At 45.4% G+C, this 20,669-nt stretch overlaps 1 protein-coding gene across 1 annotated transcript; it reads left to right on the top strand.

The window, feature by feature from the left end:
* The first annotated feature begins 4,319 nt into the window (after nt 1-4,319).
* On the top strand, nt 4,320-14,759 carry LHX8 (LIM homeobox 8). The gene is made up of 8 exons (XM_009088806.3): nt 4,320-4,400; nt 4,597-4,755; nt 7,498-7,619; nt 9,016-9,236; nt 9,829-9,932; nt 12,455-12,550; nt 13,619-13,802; nt 14,516-14,759. Exons 1-8 carry the CDS (start codon nt 4,320-4,322, stop codon nt 14,590-14,592), a joined length of 1,044 nt encoding a protein of 347 aa, XP_009087054.1. The 3' UTR covers nt 14,593-14,759.
* Nucleotides 14,760-20,669: the final 5,910 nt, after the last annotated feature.

Here is a 20,669-nt window from a genome sequence, read left to right as displayed (position 1 = left end):
GATTTCAGGAACGCAGAGATGCAACACTTGAACAGGCACGGCTTTCATCCAGATAGTATGTTCAGAGTGCAGGGACCAAGAGATGAAATAAATGAAGAAGTTCCACACTGGTATGTCGAAATTACTCCCTGCACTTCTGGTAGCAGTGCAAGGGCCAGCACTCTAAAAATATGCAGGACTGCATCTTGCTGATTCCTTTCTTGCCATCTGCCTCCCCGCCCCAGCTCCCTGTTGAAGGGAAGGAAAAAAAATGCTTAAAAAAAAAATGGAAAGTGCATCAAATTCTTGGTCTTGGTAGGGGAACGAAAGACTCAGGAATCCTGATAGGAAATGGGAATCTTTCCCTTTGGTCTTGCCACTCACAACTAAGCAACACAGAGCTCTTCGCTAGACGAGCCGTGAACAAAAGCTACATGTCTGCAGCCCTGAAGATCCTAGACCCGCAAATCGGAGACAGACAGCCCGACCCAAGGAAAGTGCACGGCACTGATTTGGAAAACGAGTCACTGGCAAGAGACTGGGTCCATTTCCTTCCCGTTAAATCAGCCCAGAGTCAATTATTCAGGGCTAGTCCAAACCCTGCATCTTTTAGCACTGCCTGGCATCAGTAGGGGTGCAAACTCACAGAGAGCAAGCCTGAGGGCGCTGGCTCGGTTCTTTCTTCCACAGCTCACAGAGGCTCCGCAGCCCAAGACATGACGATCTGCAGATGAAAAACCTCTGGTCACTTGCAGGTGTACAAACACCCTAGTAGTGCAAAGAGATGGTTGAGACAAGAGAGGGGAGCTTCCGGGGAAGTGAACCTTGTCCCGAGAGTGTCGGGCTTCCCTCTCTGAGCCGTCCCGCCTCTCCGAGCTCTCCTGCCAGCAGCTGCTGGGGGGACATAGGGTGGCGCTCCGCTGAGGGGACGGTGCGTCCCGGCTGTCCCCCCAGCCCTGCGACGCGCCCGTCCCGCCGGCAGCGCAGAGGGACCCTCCGGGCGGGCGCTGGGATGCGCGGCTCTGGCACCGACAGCGCCATGCCCAGCGGGACCGGCGGGGCGTGGGCACCCCCTTTACCGTGGCTCTCGTGTCGGTGCCCGTTTTTCGTAAGCGGACCACAGTGGCGGTAATAATTTCTTAAGGACTTGTTTTAACGGGAGAACCGGTGTCGCTGAAGAAGACTCCAGAGAGAAGCACCCAGCTGCATGCACTTGCAGCACGGTGCAGTCTCTGATGAAGGAGTCCGTGTGCCAACACCCTTTCGTTAAAACAGCCCTAATTCTCCGCGTTCAGTATTTTCTTCGTGCTGTATCGTATCGTCAAATATTTAAGAGATCTTTTCTATGTGCAACTGTTCAGTGCTCCCACCTACAAACATCCTGGTATAACTCTTGAGAGAGGGGAAGCAGAACCAGATACAGACCCCGTCGGAGGGTCCCGCTGTAGTCACCAGCTCTTCTCCGCTCTCAGCCTCAGCAGGATCAGGCCAGGGCCACCCTGCCCGCCGCCGACAGGTTCCCCTTCCCTCCCGTCTCTGCCGAGACCGCGACGACCCGCCGAGGGGTCCTACCCGGCACCCCAAAAGGGGACACATCCTTCCGATGTGCACAGAGACAGCAGTGGGAGAGCAGGGTGCGCAAGAGTCTGGAATTCTCTAGAGCCTGCGTGTCTCCCCTTTTCCATCTCTTCAGAAAACGATGCAGGAAATATTCACTAAAATATCGAGGGCGTGTAATTTAAGCGATGGAGTTTAGACTGGGCTTCGGAGAGATGGGTGATAGAGGTGGACGGCCCAAAGTGTATGCCGGATAACCAAGCCCATGTACTTCCCACGTCCACCCTGTACACGTTATCGCGTTTCTAACCGCTTCTCAGAAATAACGCCGTTCTCCAATTAGCTCGGCAAAACCGCTCACCTCTTGCGAAGCCCCTTCGGCCACAACAATAACGCGGATCTGCTGACGGACTGTTCTCTGGGCTCGTTTTCCTCCTGACTCCCCGAACCTCCCGCACCCCGGGGCGGCCGACCCAGCCTGCGACTCCGCGCAGCCATCGGAGAGGCCCTGGCTGAGCCCCGCCAAGCCCCGCACCCCCGCAGCGCGTCCCCTGCCCCGCCTCCGCTGAGACCCTCTCACTGCGCGGGGCTGCTCCGAAGCCTCGGGGCGGGTGGAGAGTTCGGGCGGCCAGTGCAGCCGCACCCGCTCGTCACCTGGCGGAGCCGGCTCCGGACGCGGTACGAAACAGGGAGAGCTCCCGCGCGCTGGTTTTCCTCCAGCACCGCAGTATGAATTACCGCTGCTCGTAATCTCACGATCGCCGCGGGAAACAACGTGCAGATTGACTTTGTTGCTTCCTACCTCCGTATTTTCAGAGCGAAAAGGCGCACAGGAAGAGGGTTGTTTTACAGAAATCTAACCCGCAGCCCTTCTCGGAGCGCGCACCAACCTCATTAATTATCTCGTTGAAGGCGCAGGAAAAGCAAAGACGATCGACAGCCCTGACACTGCTCCCGGCCTTGCCCGATCCGCCGCGACCGGGCTCACCACGGGCTCTCATCACGGTGGCCCGGCCCCGCCGCAACGCATCCCTCGGAGCCCCCCGCCAGGTGCTCATTTTCTGTCGTGCTACCTGCGACAGGCGACAGTAGTGCTGTCATGCCTCTGTCAGTCAGGGATGGGGAGATACGCGTGGGTCCTGCTCTGAGCACTCAGCCGCTGGCGCCCCGACCTGCACTGCCGCGGACAGGGAGCAGAGCCCAGGGGGGAACCCTGCTGCTGGGGGGCCTTAAAGCGCGGCGGCGAGGTGCGGTTACCGGACGCTCTACGGGGCCTCAGCCCGTCGCCTGCGGGGCGGGTGCTCGGGCCGGATCGGGGCCCGCATTTGTGTCAGAGTTTGAGCGAGCACACCCCGGGCCTTTGGGGGAGACGCCAGAAAGCCAGCTCCGGGCCAGCACAGGTGTTGGTCAGGGCTGGGTCAGTACTCCCAGGGGCCAGCGTTGCCCGTGCCCGTCCGTCGGGCCGCGCAGAGCCGCGTTATGGCCGCCGCAAAACCCAAAGCCCTGCTTGCCTCACTGAGGCAGCGGTGTTAAGGACACCGAAACTGGATGTCAGCGAGATTCTGCCCACGGTTAGATCGGTTAAAACCGCTGGACAAACGAGTAATTGACGGGACGTCCTGGCTCTACCGGAATTCGGCACAGCCGAGTTACGGTTCCACATAATCGGGTCTCGGGATTTGAAACAACGATCATCTTTTTTAGAGGGAGAGCAGTACGAGGCTTGTCCTTCAACACAGCTCCTCAAACGCAGAACTCCCTTTTATCAAATGTATCATGTTTATAAACGTAGGGGCAATTGTCTCAGGTCACTTTACTGAGGCTCAACAGCACATCCTGCATCTGTGGTAAGGAGAGGCTGAAGCACAGAGGTGAGGGGAAAGATAGAAACTAAACGACAAGTTTAATTAAAAGCAGCTGGCTAGTTAAACACGTGCCTAGAAGTAGATACTCCGTTGTTTATCTCACCTGCGAAGGACAAGCTACTGCTTTATTCTCCTCTAATTTTCCGAGAGCACACCGGTGGTGCTTGATGTGAGGGAACTCTGCGGAAAAGATTTGTGATCGTGGAGAAAGACTGCCCGTAACCCACAGCCTCTCCACGGAGAGACCCTGGCTGGTTTTGCAGGTAGTGAGGGACAATCGGCCTCCGCACCCTCTATTCCCGGTGCCACCGGGACACCGGTGTTAACCAGCAGCACCTGTGGGAGCTTAGAGCCGGAGGAGCGCTTCCACAGCTCAGGTCCTTCTATTTTAGCTAAATGAGAAAGGTTTTATTATGGGAGGTGCAAGCAAGAGGGGAGGTAGTGAGCCAGATGGAGGAGCTGTGAGTTTGAGCTATAGGATTAGCTTGGACTTTGGGATTTATGAGTGTGGAAAAATCGCTCACACTGGCTCTCGCTTTCCTCCGTGTCTGTTTTATTCGCTAATAAGGAGATGTAACTGGAAGGGGTGGTTAGACTGGGGTGATCGGGGAAAGTCGTGGCAAAAGATTAAGACAAGTGAGGGGGTTCTCAGGGAGGTTGTTTTTTGTTGTTGTTTATGTGGCGGGGGGGGGTTCCGCGCCTCCTCCCCTCACTAAATCCGCACGGGCTCGCTAGTGGAGATAACGGCCCCGCCGCGCTGGAAGGCGGGTTCTGTGCAGGAGGTGAGGCCAGCGGGGCAGGTCCACCCACTTGAAAACAAAACTTTTTTCCTGCAGGCGCTGAGAGCAGAGACCGGCGCGGGGTCCCCGGAGCCGGCTCGCCGCCCCGCCGGGGGCTGGTATGTGGTAGGGTAGGGCCATGTATTGGAAGAGTGACCCGATGTTCGTCTGCAGGCTGGAGGACAAGGACTTGCCCGCGCTCGGGGGCCCGGCGGAGAAGGTGCGCGGGAGGGGGGGCGGCGCGGCTCGGGCGCCTGGTGCAGGCGGGTCTGTGGCCTCGGCCGTGGCGCTCCTGCCGGGTGCCGCCGCCACCAGGGTCCTGGCGGGACCCACAGGCGTCGGTGGGCCAGCCCGGGCCGGCGCGGAGCTCCTGGGCGTGGCGGGGCGCTGACCGTGGTCTCCCCGCATTCCCGCAGGCCAGCCCCGCAGCAGCTGACGAGGACTCCTGCTCTTCCTCCGCTGCCCTGTCGCCCTCCTCATCGCCGCGGTCCATGGCCTCAGGCTCAGGCTGCGCCCCTGGCAAGTGCGTGTGCAGCAGCTGCGGCCTGGAGATTGTGGACAAGTACCTGCTCAAGGTAAGGGTGCCCGACCCGGACCCCTCTCAGTCTGGCGACTCCACCGCTGAAGCCGGAGGGCGGCCCGCTTAGGTAGAGCCTACCTCGATGGCCGGTAGTGCCCGGAGAGCCTGGGGGAACAGGGCCCGGTGGGACCCGGGGGTACAGCCCTCCGGGTCGCCCTATCGCTACGGCTCAGCCCTCCCCTCCCGGACTACGCGGAGTTGCGGCCCAGCGCGTTTGTTCGCGGTGCTCGGGACAGAGAAGGGACCCTAGCTGCTGTCGGTGTTTCTGGTGACGCTACTTGCTCTGGGCTGAGCGTTCCTGACGCACCGGGAGAAGCAGGGAAGCGAATGGGAACGGGGCGTCCCGACCGCGGCAATTCCCGCTCTCTCTCGGTCAGATGGCGGCGGCGCGACCTGCATTTTACTGGCATAGGACTGGGGGGAACGTCGTGGGTCTCAAAGCCCAGAAATGCCTCTTGAGAAATGGATTAACTTATTCCTGCAAAAGGTGGCTAACTAACATATTTGAAGGAAACGAGCTGCGTGCGGGCAGGGCAGTTCTCTTGTCTTAGCAATCAGAATTGAGAAAGATAATTTAAAAACAAATAAACAAAACCAAGAGTCTAAATATAAAGTTTTACTGAGGGGAGAGGTGTGAGGGGGAAGTTAATTTGCTTTTCATATTATAGCCGTTAAAATTATTCTGGGTCAGAGTTTTGCCGTCTTTCCTCTCAAAATTAAGAGTTACGATTATGGTAGAAGTCGGATGATTTCATCAATCTTAAACAAAGTTGTTGTATTATTGCAAAGTAATACTGGGTGACACCCCTGGAAGCGCATCTGTGGTGTTGTTAAATCGTCCAGTTAGGTCTCGGTTGAGGTGGGGAGGTCTAAGGAAAATGCCTGCGAGGGCTAGTGTTCACTTAAAATGGGGCTGGTGCAGGAGCTGCCATGCATCCCTGGTTCGGCTGACCCCAAATCCCTTGCAGTAGCTTGGGCTGGTGAAGAACAGGCGGGTGGACAAGGAACAAAATTGACTTGAACTCAGTTTCAGTTCTGTTAACTCCCTTGACGTTTTGGCAGCTCATTTATAGTTTACTGATCACTGCTGTGTCCTATCTGAACAACCGGGATAATGGGACTTGGAGCAAAAGACCTCTAAATTATTTAGCCTTGAGTTTAAATGAACTGTTACTGCTTCTTGTGTAGGCAGAGAGGAATCGATGCTGGTATGCTGCTGCCCAGCAGCAGCACAGCTTTCAACTTCATCCCTGTCAGCTGACGAATAGGAACACAGACAAACGACATTAAATGCAACAGCCACGGAAGCTGCTGGTGCCCCTCTCTTTGGAAGAGCGTTGATCTCTGAAGAAGAGGTAGCTGGCCTTGAGAGGCTGGGATGTCAGCTCGCGTTGTGCAGAGCTGCCTGCCGGGGCTCGGTGCAGACCTAGGGAGGTCCAGGGAGCCCTGGCCCAGCAGGACTGGCTGCAGAGCCGGCTCAGTCGGGCTCAGCACTGCCCCTCCACTCTGGGGCCTTTCTGAGAGATGGTTAGGAGGGTGAGTTTGGTGACAGCTAGCAACTGCTATCAACGGTTTCAGCTATTGTGGTGTAAACTTGTCAGCATATGGGAAGGTGGCTGCCAACAAGGATAAGGGTTAGGAAAGCACTGGGCAAACTGCAATATTACAGCCTGAAGAATGACTGAAATGGGTGATCCCAGCATGGGTGCTGGAGTGCATGCCTTGCCTTCTCTGAGGTTTGTCTGGCCGTGCTCTGGCAAAAGGCACATTCCTGATTACCTCAAATCTGCTTTTCCATAGGGAATATATGGGCTGTTTGGTATGAGATAAGAAATTGACACAGTGGGGAAAAAGAAATTGAAACGTAATCATTCTTTGGTTTTCAGAATTCCTCCTATACAGTATGGGATTATTCAGAGAGTTATTACTTAATTTTTGTGGTCACTGGGAGTCTTGGGTTGTCAAATGATTTATTTAGGTGATGTGCAATGTCTGCGCAATTAAGAGTTCCTTTTATAGGAAAGTAGAAATTCAAATAATTGCTCTAGTTTTATTTATTTTATATGCCCCAAAGTTATATGTAAGTTTCCAAAAATGCTGATCTCTACTGCATTCCATGACTATGTTAATTTTGCTATGGATGTAATAAAGAAATATCGTACTTGTTATTAAAACACCTGCTGCTGTTTTGAAACTCAGATGCCATTCACCAATTTTGCTTTAACAGAAACATGGCAAAGGGAGGAGTGGTTCATGGTGTATTTCTATTTGACAGACCTTTTTCCCCTTTAATACTCATGTTTTAAAATTTTAAATAACTTTGCAATGTTAGTTTTTTGTTAGGCAGGACTTTATGCAGGCTAGGAAATAGAAGTGTGGATGTTAATTGCCTTTCCAAGATCACATAAGGCCAAAACTTGCTCTCTTACTCTAATGCTATGAGAACAGAACTGGGCACAAAACACCTGCATGGAACTCGCATCTCTTGCTTTCTCTTCTACTGCTTTTAATTACAAACCCATGAAAGCTTATTCTGAAGACTTGGATCAAATTAGTTTACCTTCAATATACATGCAGTTCTATAGGGAAAGCATTTTGCATTCAACATATTTTTTCTGTGAATCATGGTGCATACAACTTTTGATCATTTCCAGAAAAAAACCCAGGGTTGGTAAATATAAAATGCAATATTGGTAGTACAGGTATTGAGGGATGTTTTTTTGTTGGGTTTTTGCAGGTGAATGACCTCTGCTGGCATGTGCGCTGCCTCTCATGCAGCGTTTGCAGAACGTCCCTGGGAAGGCACACCAGCTGCTACATCAAAGATAAAGATATCTTCTGCAAACTTGATTATTTCAGGTATATCATGCAGGAATATAATTTATCAGATAACTTGTTATACTTGCTTGTTGCTTTTCACTTCAGCCACAACTGGAATTCACTTGACACTTTTTCTTTTGCTAGGTTTATTTTCAGCAGTTTAAACTTTGACTTTTCTCGAGGAGGGACTTGGGGAACCCTAAGTCTGTGTAATGTGACCTCCTGCTAAGTCTCTACTCTGGCCTTCCCCTGTTGCACATAGCTGCTGTATTTACACCATCACTTACTCGTGTATGCACCGGGGGGAAAAATGTCAGAGTCCCTGCCACAATATGGTTGTAAAGCCATTGTGTGTGCAAAGAATCATCCTTGGACAATGCTGGCTGAGAATGCAATGTAAAATTGAGATGATCTGTTTGGAGCAGTGCTTCACTGGTGTAGGGTTTAAGGTATCACAAGGAGCTGTAAAATCAACCCAGAATAAACCCCATTATATTTAAAAGAAGTTTTTAGCAGTTGTACCTTTGTGATCAGTTTGATTTAGAATGTGATTCTTTCAAAATTACAGGCTAATCTTGCAAGGAAGAATATTATTTGTGTTGGCAATGTAGTATTGAGGATGCAAAGACTTTGATCCAGAAAACAGCAAAAATTGCTGCTGTTAATTTTGATGTGATTGCTAGTACTTCTCTAGTTTGATTGCTAGACCAAACTATTTCTGGGATTCTCAGCTGTGCAGTGAATAGATTGAATCCAGCTAGTCAAGTTTGAGACATAGTGGGAGGGGGCAAGCTGGGTGCTGTATACTTCTGAAAAAACTAAATTTTGTGGCACTTGAAAAAAATATGGGTCTGCAAAGATCTTCGGGACAAATTCTTATCTAAATAATCAACATGCTTTCCTCTTCAAAGAGAAATTTTCTAGTGTAATAATGCAGATTTTTTAGTTTATTTAAAAATCATAATATGATGTGAATTGAGGAAATAACCATGAAGATGCAGGTTTTCCCCCATCTGCTGAAGATGCTAAAGCTTAGTAAAGGGGTAATCTAGCTAAATATATTAGTTCAGACTACCACTAGAGTAGTATGAAATACATTTGAAAAATTGGAAGAATTTTGAAGAGTCTGCTGTTTCCATCTTTCAGCTTTTAAGAGTAATTATCTTTATAAAAGGAAGGATGAGGAGTCATGTAGCAGTTAAAATGCTTTCGTTTTTCTCTTTGCCTTCTGAACATACTAACCTCTATTTCAGTAGTGCCTTGCCTTGAGCTATCCTGTAGAAACTTGCCGAGTTTCTTTTCTTTTTGCAATGCCAGCGCAGTCACGCAGTGGGCTTCAGCTGCGCTGCCAGGACCCGCTCCCCTCGAGTCCTGCCGGAGCCTGGCAGTCCCCGGGCCGGGCTCTGAGCTTCCCCCGCCGCCGTTCTCCTTGCAGGCGCTACGGCACTCGCTGCTCCCGCTGCGGGCGGCACATCCACTCCACCGACTGGGTGCGGCGGGCCAAGGGGAACGTGTACCACCTGGCGTGCTTCGCCTGCTTCTCCTGCAAGAGACAGCTCTCCACCGGAGAGGAGTTCGCTCTGGTCGAGGAGAAAGTCCTTTGCAGAGTACATTACGACTGCATGTTGGACAACTTGAAAAGAGAAGTTGAAAATGGTAACATACTGCTTGTTTGTGGTTCAGATTTAATTAAATTGTTGGGGTTTGCTCCATTTTCCATACTGGGAGATAACTGACTGGTTTTACTAAGACTGGAAGCACAGGTACTCGAATCAAAGTAATGGTAAACTACTTCACATTCAGGAGATTTTATTTGGGTTTTTTTTTTTTGGTTTGGCTGTTTTGGATTGGGTTGGTTTTTTTGTTGATTTTTTTGGTTGTAGTTTCTTTGGGTTTGGGGGGCTGTTTGTTTTGTTTTGTTTTAGTGCTTTTGGTTTTTTGTTTGTGGTTTTTTTTTTTTTTTTTTCAAGTCTGCAGAACTTGTTTTGTATCCTAAGGAAAAAAAAGTATCAGCATATCCTGTTGATAAAATATCATGTTAGATTTATTTCTTCCCTCACTTGCAAGGGAGTTGTTTAGGGCATAATGTGTTATGATGCTAGATCAATTGAATTTTGAATAGATTATGGTTTTTTTAAGCTGAAATTCAGCTGATCAGCTCCTGTTGGTTATTGTTGGAGAACAGTCTGAATTACAACAACATTGTGACTGTTTAGAAGGCAGTGTTGTTTTCTTTTTAATGTTTCAGGTAATGGGATTAGTGTGGAAGGAGCATTACTAACAGAACAAGATGTTAATCATCCAAAACCAGCAAAAAGAGCTCGGACCAGCTTCACAGCAGATCAGCTCCAGGTAGAGACAGTGCTAAAAACTTGTGTAGCTCAGGTTAATGCAGGACATGGGTGCTGAACCAAGAGAAACTTTTATGCATACAGGGGGAAAGAAAAGCTTGAATGCTTTAAACTATTTCATAAACTATCAAGACACAGCATGTTTCTGGAAGTTTAACATGAAATAGTACTCTTCAAGCTCTTTTATTTCCCTGGGGGAAGGTTGTAATTCTGAAGAGTGGAAACAAAAAAGGTGGTTCTATTTGATTGCTCGATGACATCTATTTAATCAGCCATTTACATCACTAAGCATAATATAAACAAAATATTTTTTAGATTATGTAATGCAAAAAGTTGTACTGAAAATGGATACTGTATGTGACTTCAAGACATTAATAGGATGGAAGTTGGAATTGTTGTGGTGCCTGTAGCTCCTGCACTTTCCAGGTTTCTTGACTTTTTGTTGCCTTGACAAGAGTTAACTTCTATTGAGACAGTCCAGAGCTACCTCAAACTCTAGATAACCACTTAAATTAGCTTTCTAGGGGAAAACTCTAAGATAGGGCCAGCTTCTAATGAAAGAGGGGATGGCAAGACAAGATCTAGAGGTTTTAACCTGTAGTGAGAAGAAAGCTGTAACTTCTACATAATCCTGGCTGTACATCCTTGCATTTAGTTTAACAAGTCTTTGAATTTCTGGTCACAGTGTGAGTTATTTTGTTGGCCTGTCCTCTAATACTGAAAGCAGTTGAGAAACTCATCTTGAGGTGCAATAACATGTGAGGTGTTTAAGTAGTGCTATAAAAAAGGGCAAGGAGTTGTTCAAAGCTCGGGTTCCTATTACAGCCGTGACTGGAGACAGGAGCTGGTGTTACACAAGCCAAGCGTGTAAGCAGTGATCCAGCTGGTGCACAGGGCGAGGGCTCTGCACACTGAGCACCAACTTCAGCAAAAGGAAACCTTTTTGCCCAGCAGAAGCTGAAAGGCAGACAAGACCAGCCATTAGGATGGGAACTGTATTCAGGGGTTCTTCCCAGCTGCTGTCCTTGAAACTTCTGCGTTCCCTTCTTTTCCTGTTTAAAGTAGATTGTAACATTTTAAAGTAGATTGTAACACACTTTAGCAGGTGTTCGAGGTGTAATGGCATCTTGTTATTTAATGATACTTTCTATCTGCTTTCTGCCCCTCTGTACCTATCCTCCACGCTGCTGTAAGACTTTACTTCTAAAACGAGAAACTCTGGGATAAGCGTTCTGTCAGAGTGACAGCATGTAATTCCCTCACAAAGTACTTGTACAAAGAATGTCCACACTTTTTTGATGGTTTTGGTCTTTAGCACCTCCCAGGACATAAAAAGACTCCAAGAGAGCTGGAGAGGCAGTTTGGACAAGAGCCTGGAGTGTCGGGAGAAGGGGGAATGACTTCCACTGCCAGAGGGCAGGGATGGATGGGATATTGGGCAGGAATTGTTCCTGGCAGGGTGGGCAGGCCCTGGCACAGGTGCCCAGAGCAGCTGGGGCTGCCCCTGGATCCCTGGCAGTGCCCAAGGCCAGGCTGGACACTGGGGCTGGGAGCACCTGGGACAGGGGAAGGTGTCCCTGCCGTGGCATAGGATTGGAACAAGGTGAGCTTTTAAGGTACCTTCCAATCCAAACAAGTCTGTGATTCTATGAAAAATTACAAAAGTAAATAGTTTCTGAATGTGGAAAGTAATAGTCTGAATCTTCAAAGATGAAGCCAGGTGAAGTTTGATGGGTCAAAAATCCAAAAAACAAAATAATACTTTGAAAATGCTGAAGATACCTGGCAGAAATCCATGAAGCCCTACTTCCATAAACAGGCCAAATCCTTAAAGCCTGTGAAAGTCTTCAGGATAAAGGCCAAATTGACATTTACTTCCTCAGAAAAAAAGGTGTAATTTATATTCTTAAGACAAGTGCTGACTTCAATTTTCTGTCAAAAGATGAGTAACCAAACTGTCAGAAAGGTCAGGTCAGCCACAACTGGGCCTGTTTCTTGGGCTGGTGAAAGACAGAGGAAACACAGAGCATTCCTGCATCCTCCATGGAGACAAAAAGATCAATTACTCCATACAACATAGGATGCAGATAGTGATTCACAAGTTCAGAGAGGTGGATCATGGCTCATGCCTTTCTTATGCTGTGGTCTGCTGCCATAGGTGTTTATTGAGCACATTTGAGTTGATTTGCAGTAAATTTTCTCCTATAGTTCTTTTAATGCAGTCTTACAGAGGACTTCTTCCAGTTTTTACTACTGCCAAGCAGAATGGATTTCTCTAATTTCTGGTAAATGTCACAGCTCACTCAAGCATAGCAAGGACTCAAGGACTTGTACTTTGGCTTTGGGAGTTGTTTGGGGGCTTTTTTTGGTTTGTTTTTTTTTTTTTAATGTATTGGATACTCTCTAAAGAATAGTGATCTAGCTTCCTGAAGACGGGCAAGGAGTAGTACCACGGTCTGAAAATACTGTCTAATGTGGCTTTCAACACAAATGCTCCTACAATCTCATATCTTGCCTTTTCAGGTTATGCAAGCACAGTTTGCTCAGGACAACAATCCAGATGCACAAACACTTCAGAAACTGGCAGAAAGAACAGGCTTGAGCAGGCGTGTTATACAGGTAACAGTGTGGAGTTACTTGACTCACAGTCTGGTACTCATCCATTGGAAATGCTCAACCACAAATTTTTTTCTGAGGTTATTCTAACATGGAGAAAGATCCTAATCCCTTTTAACTTTGGACAACATCCTTAGTCAGGAATAGGTCTAGAAAACAAGCATTGTAATTTGGAAAACTTGCTGTATTCATCTTGTACTTTGTGTGAAGGGATTAAGTCTTCTAGGAAGAAACTTTTCAGCCTAAACAGTATAGAAATTGGTATTAATTTATTCCAAATATATATTTGACTGTAGCAGTCTGTTCCTAAGACCTGCACTCTTTTTGAAAGCACCTGTGGTGTGACATTAGGAGCAAGTGAATATCTAGTCATTTGTTCTAGAGAGCAGAGTTAAAATATATACCCATGCCAACCAAAACTGAAACACAAACTTGGAATCCTTGCTTGAAGATGTCTCTCAGCAAAAATATGGATGCATTTTTTAAAAATCACATACATAAATGTGATTTTAAAAAATAATACAAATTATATATTTATACGTTAATATAAATAAAAATAAATTTTGAGCTTCCTTGGCTCATTCTAGCCTGGAAGATTGACAGAGTGTTTCTATAGAAATGAGGTATCTGGCTGCGGCAATCAATCCTTAAAAAAAAAAAAAGGAAGCCTTTGCCATGTGAAAAGGCCAAGTGGGTATTGTATGTGAAAGATGCTCTGCTGTCAGCTGTTCCTGGCAGGGAGGACACTGTGTCTGGGACCTGCTGGGTGGTGTGGTCCAGGCAGAGCAGGGCTGCAGGTGACCTTGCTTGGCCTGGGGGACACCGGTCCTGGGAGATGCGCAGCCCCTCGCTGTGCCTGTCCCTGTCCTTGGTGGGATGCTGGGTACTGAAGACACATTCCTGACTTGACCACACTCGTATGTTTAGAATGGGTATTTCTCTATTTGCACTGTCAGCGTTGTATCAAAGGCCAAATGAACTATGCAAACTCAATTTAAGATAAGCTCCAAGGTCGTTGTTGTAGAATTGAATGTGGTCTGTCAATGCAATGTATGTCTCCCTCTTTTTCAGGTGTGGTTTCAGAATTGCAGAGCACGCCATAAGAAACATGTTAGTCCTAATCATTCATCCACTGCTCCTGTCACAGCAGTTCAGCCCTCCAGGTTGTCTCCACCCATGTTAGAAGAAATGGCATACTCTGCATATGTGCCCCAGGATGGGACTATGCTCACTGCTCTGCACAGCTACATGGATGGTAAGTATAACAGCTTTGCTATTTTTCTCCTCAAAAACCATTATCAGCTGTAGCAAGACCAGTTTACCTTTCTGATTAAAGAAACCTAATGGATTTACCAATACTGTACTTATTATCTACACCTCATTAAGAAAGTAGCTCTTCACTGCAACAGCATGGCTGAAGATCTGAGTATGAAGATCACTATTTGTGCTTATTCTAGTCTATTAAAACAAGAATAAGAAATTAAATACTTATTTAAGCATCTACTTCATATATTTTAATAATACTTAATTTTAATGAAAACTGTTTGCCCCCTGCTCCCTGGCTTTTGTCCCATGGACTGTGAGTGTGCTCAATCCAGCAAATTCCCTGAGAGTTTCAGCTTTCCTCTCAGTAACACACAATGGGAGGGAGTGGGAGAGGCTGGTGGTCAAAAGGGCTTCAATCTTTGTCTTATGACCCAGCAAGTCAACAACTTTGGCTCCTATTTGTGATTAGGAGGATTGTGAAGGTTTTGGGAGGACCAGGCTGAGCTGTATTTGTGGCTTGAGCTTGTTTTCCTCCAGAGCAGTGGGGTTAAGGGTGGCCAATAAGTGGAGGAATGCAGATGCTGGGTTAGGAAAAACACAACATGCTGCAGGGTTGGGACAGTGATTACCAGTGGGTTTACTGACTTTTAGTCTTTTACTATTTACAATGAAGTTGACTGGTAAATGTTTCTGTTTTTGTAGCTCATTCACCTACAGCTCTTGGACTTCAGCCTTTGCTACCCCATTCAATGACACAACTGCCACTAAGTCACACCTAATTCCTTTTCATCAGGGATCTAAACTATTCAAGATGTAACCTTAAGTCACAGTGTATTGAAAATATCATTGGAAACATATTAATGTCAACTTTTTATTTAACGCCCAGAGCATTTTCAAGAAAATTTTTGCCCAGGTATGTACGTCTATTTAGCCTGCAAGACACTTTTATGGATTCTGCATAAGTAACTATTACATTGTTTACAAGCCTTATTAAACACCTTTTTGTATTGTCTGGAAGTAGTCTGCTCTAGCTATGTGTGTGTTAATTTATTTGTCATCAAAAGAGCACTTTGCCTAAAAGAAAGGACTGACAATTGTGCAAAATGTTTACAATTCTTTGTGAAATTGTAGTTTATCATTAGGTTTGTATTTGTAAGTTATTGCTAAAATTATTACCTGTATTTGAGTTGTGTACAGCCTATATGTTAAAGCTTATTTCTGTGAGTTTACAAAAATTAATTTTGGTTGCGAGTATTTTTCAAAAAGAACTGAATAAAGTTTCTGCTGTAGCATGCCAAGCAAAAATGTTGCTGTGTCTGTGGCTGAACCGTGATCATTTGTCAAGTGCTTAAATTGAATCTTCAATTTTAAGAGAAGGTCCCTGGTATACTGAGGAACATTACACTGAAGTCTTTCAGGAGGGCTCGTATCTATTTCCGTTGATAGTAAAAATCATTTAATGGACTTCTGTGGATCTTGAAACACCCCAAATATGTGCTATACAATGGGTACATGCAAAGCAGTGCTGCTTCTGGGGATGCACACCTGGAGGGGGAGGAAAACTGGGGACATGCAGGACAGATTTTAAACTGACTTGGCAAGTGGAGAACCTGAAGTCACATCTGCTTTAACATTTTGAATCTTTCTTTCTTCAGCTTTTGTCTTCTTCCTTGTTTTTGTCTTGTGATTTTGTTAAGCAGGGTGATAAATAAGAGGCAATACTTGAATGGTCTGCTTTTTAAAAGTAAAATCTAGTTTGGCATTTTAATTGACAATATCAAACTGCATATAAACAATGACTGGAATTCAGTCAAATGTACTACAGTCCTTGGTGCTTAGAGCTGTTAATGTGCTAAGACTTACGAGTAGAGCATGTTTTGATATACTAATTTGATGCATAAAGGTTACTACAAATTCAACAGGTTTTTGTCTTCAAAGGCTAGTTTCCCTAAATGACTTAAGACAGTTAGATCCCCCTTGCTCACTTAAACTTTATTTGCATCAGAAGGAAACCATACTTTGGAAAGGTGTATGTGTCCATAATCCTTTTTTTTCCTCTCCCAACTATGCATTAGTCTCTACTCTGTGAAATTCCTGAAATGGTTTGCAGGTCAAACCATTTCAGTTTGGAAAAGGTAGTGTTCTCTGTTGAGGACTTTTGTGAGTAGAACTTTGATGGCAAGCTCTGAATTGACAAAGTTCTCTAAGTTACACGCTGGCACTGTTTTAAGGGCTGCTCACAGACGTCTGAGCTAATCTGAGTAGCCAAAACAATCTCCAGCTGTTTAAGGCTTTTATTATCCTGCCTTTTTTTAAACTTTTTTTTTCACAAAACACTCAAGATTGGGGCTGTAGTGGAACTTGACTGACCTTACATTTTATTTGAGCATACATAACTTCTAAGTTAAATGCCCTGGGTAGAATACTGAATTCCAGATGCCATTTTCAGTACCTGAGCTAGCTCCAGATACCTGCATGTTACTAAAATACATGTGTAGCAGTAGACAAACTACTTTTTGTTAATTTGTCTGATTATGCTGAAGTTTTACCAGTTAAATGCTAAATAATGTTAATTTAGATGTTAACATAGATTGGAAATTTGAAATGCAACATGGGCACTTGCACTGAGCCCCTTTAAGGAAGAGTAATTGTTCAGTCTCATTTGAAGAACTGAGTAGCTTTGGGTTGCCTGAAACAAAAGCAAGTTTAAGCTTATTTATGAAACACCTCCTTCTGTTCAGTTCCAAAGTCAGAACAGGATTAAAGTACATGGGGGAGCAAATTTTCCCATTTCCTTATGAAAATGGGAAGCAGGAGCATTGATCTTTTGCTCGTGTTGAGTGCATGAGCAGGTATTTGTTTGTTAAAAGCTGTGTGAGATGTTTGTGGGTGGGGCTGGGAGAATGCAGACTGCATTGAAAATGGGAGACTGCAGCAGAAAACCTGGGCTTTGAGTCTTCCTTTGCCAGTGCCAGAGCTGGTGTTGGGCTGACAGAGTTTTTTTAAAACTCTGCTGTGCTGCAACAGAAACCAGTCCCCTCTCTGAATGATGTAACACCTGCCATCACAAACGGCACCAATATTATTTCCTAGGTTAATCTCACGGAAGGAAGATGTCTCCTGCTGCAAGTCTCCCACAACCAAAGGCTATTACCAAAATAGAGGGAACAGGACAAGTAACAGTATAGAAATATATTAAATACACATTTTCTTATTTTAAAATTAGGCCATTGCATGCTTAAGATAGCTACTCCATTAAAAAAAAAATCATACAGAGAAGAGTTTGAGTTTTCTTTAATATAGGTTAGCAGGCCATTCAAGTAAATTAATCATAAAAATATAATTTAAATACTATGTAAGCTGCAATACACTGAACATGGGAATTACTAGCAGCCACTTTTTTTTACTATTTTCAGAAACAATCAGCAGAAATACTAGCATTTCTGTACTATGGATACAGGCATTTAGCCAAAATATGATTTTAAGATCAAAGAAGTGTATATCTATGTTATGTGTAGTTAAATGCATAAAAATGTTACCTTTCAACATGCACTTTGATCTTCAGTGTCTGCAGGAATTTGTACAGGTGACTGGGTGGGCTGGGATGTTCAGACATGCTCCACTCATACATTCAATTATGCCAGTGCAGGTTTATCACTGCATCAGTTCAGAAAGTTGCCACTACAATACAAGATCCACTAATATAAAACTCACAAAGAGTTTAACAACAAATTTTTAAGCTCTGGTGACCCAGAACTGCTACAGCTGACTGTTATATTTTGATTTATTGTCTGTTTTGGACCATTGTTAAGTGTTCTCAAAAAAGCAACCCACTTGTGAATTTAAACAGACCAATGTCATGACTGTTCAAATTTTCCGTATTTCTGTAAGAAAGGTGGAATTTTGTAAACTAAAACAAACAAAAAGTAAAATAAAAACTGCTAAACCCTTATGACATTATCATTTGGAGCAAAATAAGTACAGACCCTTCTTCTGGGAAGACTGAGCCTTTTCCAAACTTAGCCTCTTTCAGACTCTAAAATTAAAACAGATTGCCCAGAGATCCCAGCCAAACCAACAGAAATGAGAACCTGGGACTTAATGAAATGAAAGTTGATTCAAGACAGGAAATTGAGTTGGTCAGATGTGTTGAAAATGATGGCAACCAGAAACTACATTACAAAGTTCTGAATAAAACAATCCTTTCCTTCTTTAAGCCATCTGCAGATGTGTGGATTTGTAAAGGAACATGCCAGGTTATTGCAGAAAATGCACCAAAAGCAACATTCATCTGCAAAGTCAAACCGCAAAGACAGTACACATCAGATGCTGGTTGAGACAAAACCAGAAATATTTTCATTCCATATTTATCACCAGGGTCTGTTTGACTGTAACAGGTCGATTTCGTTACCATTTCCTCCTTTAGCAGAAATTTCAGTCAGACCACAGCACTGCTGCACTGTTGCTGTGGCCCAGAGTAACTGCAGCACAATGACAGCTCGTGGTGCCAGAGCAGAGCGAGGCAGCCTCTCTTCCCCCCTTCCTGAGCAGCTGGCACCAGTGCTGGAGAGGGCACCTCCCTGAGCAAGGTGTTCAGAGCACAGGTGCTTCCCAACACAAGCCTACTGACTGAAAATGAGTAGCCATGCTGCAGTGGTGAATGGGTCCCTGCTCCACGTTCCAGGGCTGCCAGGGAGACTTGCACCCTATGACATTCCTCTTGGCTAACCAAAAAGAACAAACTGTGCAAAAGTAGCATCCCTAGAAAAGACTGGAGAGCAGACTGCTCGTGCATGAGAAAAAGCTGCATGTAGGCTTTGAACTAATCTGGGTGTGAATTAAAGTTTCTATGGCATACAGCCAACATTAGATTTAAATGTAATATGAATAGTAAGAAAACCATGTGAGATAAAAAACGCATCAGTCTGAAAACAAATTTTAAAAGAGGCAAGAAAGCAATTTTGTTAGTAAACCTGACATTTTCTGAAGGAGGACAACAAAAGTAATAGCTGCAGTCAGTTCCAACAGGCTGCATGTGTTAACAGGAGATACTGATGTTAGTTCATGAAAATAAAAATGTCCAGATTTTATCAAAATAACAACATACATATGAGACACATAGTAAAGGTCCTCTATGCTCCAGAATCCCCTTAAAATACCTTTAATATTACAATTTACCTTCCAGTGTCTGGGGACACTGTGTTAGATTCTTCAAGACTATACATGATCACTTGAACTCAATATTCTTTAACCTACAAAATGCTTTACTGCTATTGTTACTTTCTGGCACGAAAAAAAATTGAGCTTTATAGCAATGTTTTACAGAACAAAATGCATGCAGGTTTAGTTTGCCAAATTTGCATCAGATTAAATGTTAAAAAAGAAAAAAACCAAACAAAACAAATAAAAGGGAAACAAAAGTAAATACGCTTTCATGGAGATTTACCATAGAACAGTAGTGTCTTTTATATCTTCCAAGCAACTGTAATGTACTTCTTCCCATGGGGCATGGTCTTGGTCAGTTTAGCTGCTAATCGGGCTCAGGGAACACCAATATTCCTCTAGAGATCAGTTGTGCTTGTTCACCTTTCACTGTCTAATTTGGACTGAACTGGCCCACATCTAAACCTCCTAGGCTGTGTCAATCTCTTCTCAATAAGCATTTGCTTTCACAGAATCACAGAATATTCTGAGTTGGAAGGAATCTTCAAAGATCATCAAATCCAGCTCTTAGGTGAAGACCCCATACAGGGATCAAACCCACAACTTTGTCACAAGTTCCTTTTCCAGCAGCTGCCTACCACCCCTCATGGCACAGAACCTGGGCTGAACAAGAACTGCTACTCATGGCCAGTGACTGGACAGCACAAATCAACCAGTCTCCCCACCAACACTGATAGCATTTAACCCTTGCAAAAAATAGCATCATATAGTATAAGCCTCATACAGACTCATTTTTCCTTAAATGATATATGCTGCAACCATGCATACACTGAGTCTATGTCTGCATGTATTCACTATTCAGCCACTGAATCCCAAATACACAGTCTTACCAGCTTTCTTTGCTAACTCAAAAACTTGCTCAAAAATTCAAGGTCTCATTGCACGGAATGCTGAATGCCAGAAAAAACTTCAGACAAGGCTCCCCACATATGGAATGACTTACAAGGCGTACCTTAACCTTGAGTCCAAATTCTTGCTTTTTCCCCACTCGAAAGAAGTGCTCCACTGCTGTATCTGCTGAAATCCATCCCTGAAAAGCTTTTGCATGGGGGTTGGTGGTGGCCTTTTCCCTTTCCTGTCCTCCAGAAAAACATATGCAACAGGGTCCTGGCCAGATTGGGAGTCATTTGCCACAGGTCATCTGCCTGTGATGCTCAGCCAACTCATGGCGTAAAGATTTTTTCACTTCTCAAAAAGGCAGGAAAATAAGACTGTGAGTCTCCTAAACTCAAAAAAAAGATTTCTACTGAGTTCTATGGTATCATTTCTGCCATACACCTTGCTTCATATAAGATCTCAATTCAGATTCAGACAAAACCCAGTATGGTTTATTATTACATTGTTTAAAAAATTTAAATTTAAATGAAAAAAATGTAACAAACAATCCTCTGTCAGCTATAAATAAACCCCAGAATTCCCCCCCAACCAGGAGCAGCAGCCCTGCCGGGGCCTCCTCTGCTCTGCTGCTCGGCGGCAGCGCTGGCCCCGCACGCCCTCGGCACCGAACGCGCCCCGCGTCCCGCTCGGCCCCGTCCCCGCTCGGCCGGCAGAGCCCCCGGCCCGCCCCGCACAGCCCCGCGTACAGCCCGGCGCGGTGCAGACCCACTCCGGCTTGTATCGAAATCTTTATTAG

This window comes from Serinus canaria, chromosome 8 (genome assembly GCF_022539315.1).
Source record: "Serinus canaria isolate serCan28SL12 chromosome 8, serCan2020, whole genome shotgun sequence".
Classification (NCBI taxonomy): Eukaryota; Metazoa; Chordata; class Aves; order Passeriformes; family Fringillidae; genus Serinus; species Serinus canaria.
This window is presented reverse-complemented; position numbering and strand designations above follow the sequence as displayed.

Bases quoted from the DNA above. Each gene is read 5' to 3' on its own strand.
- LHX8 (XM_009088806.3), top strand. From the start codon at position 4,320: ATGTATTGGAAGAGTGACCCGATGTTCGTCTGCAGGCTGGAGGACAAG. The intron at 4,756-7,497 runs GTAAGGGTGCCC...GGGTTTTTGCAG, and splicing joins TGGACAAGTACCTGCTCAAG to GTGAATGACCTCTGCTGGCA. The intron at 7,620-9,015 runs GTATATCATGCA...TTCTCCTTGCAG, and splicing joins TGCAAACTTGATTATTTCAG to GCGCTACGGCACTCGCTGCT.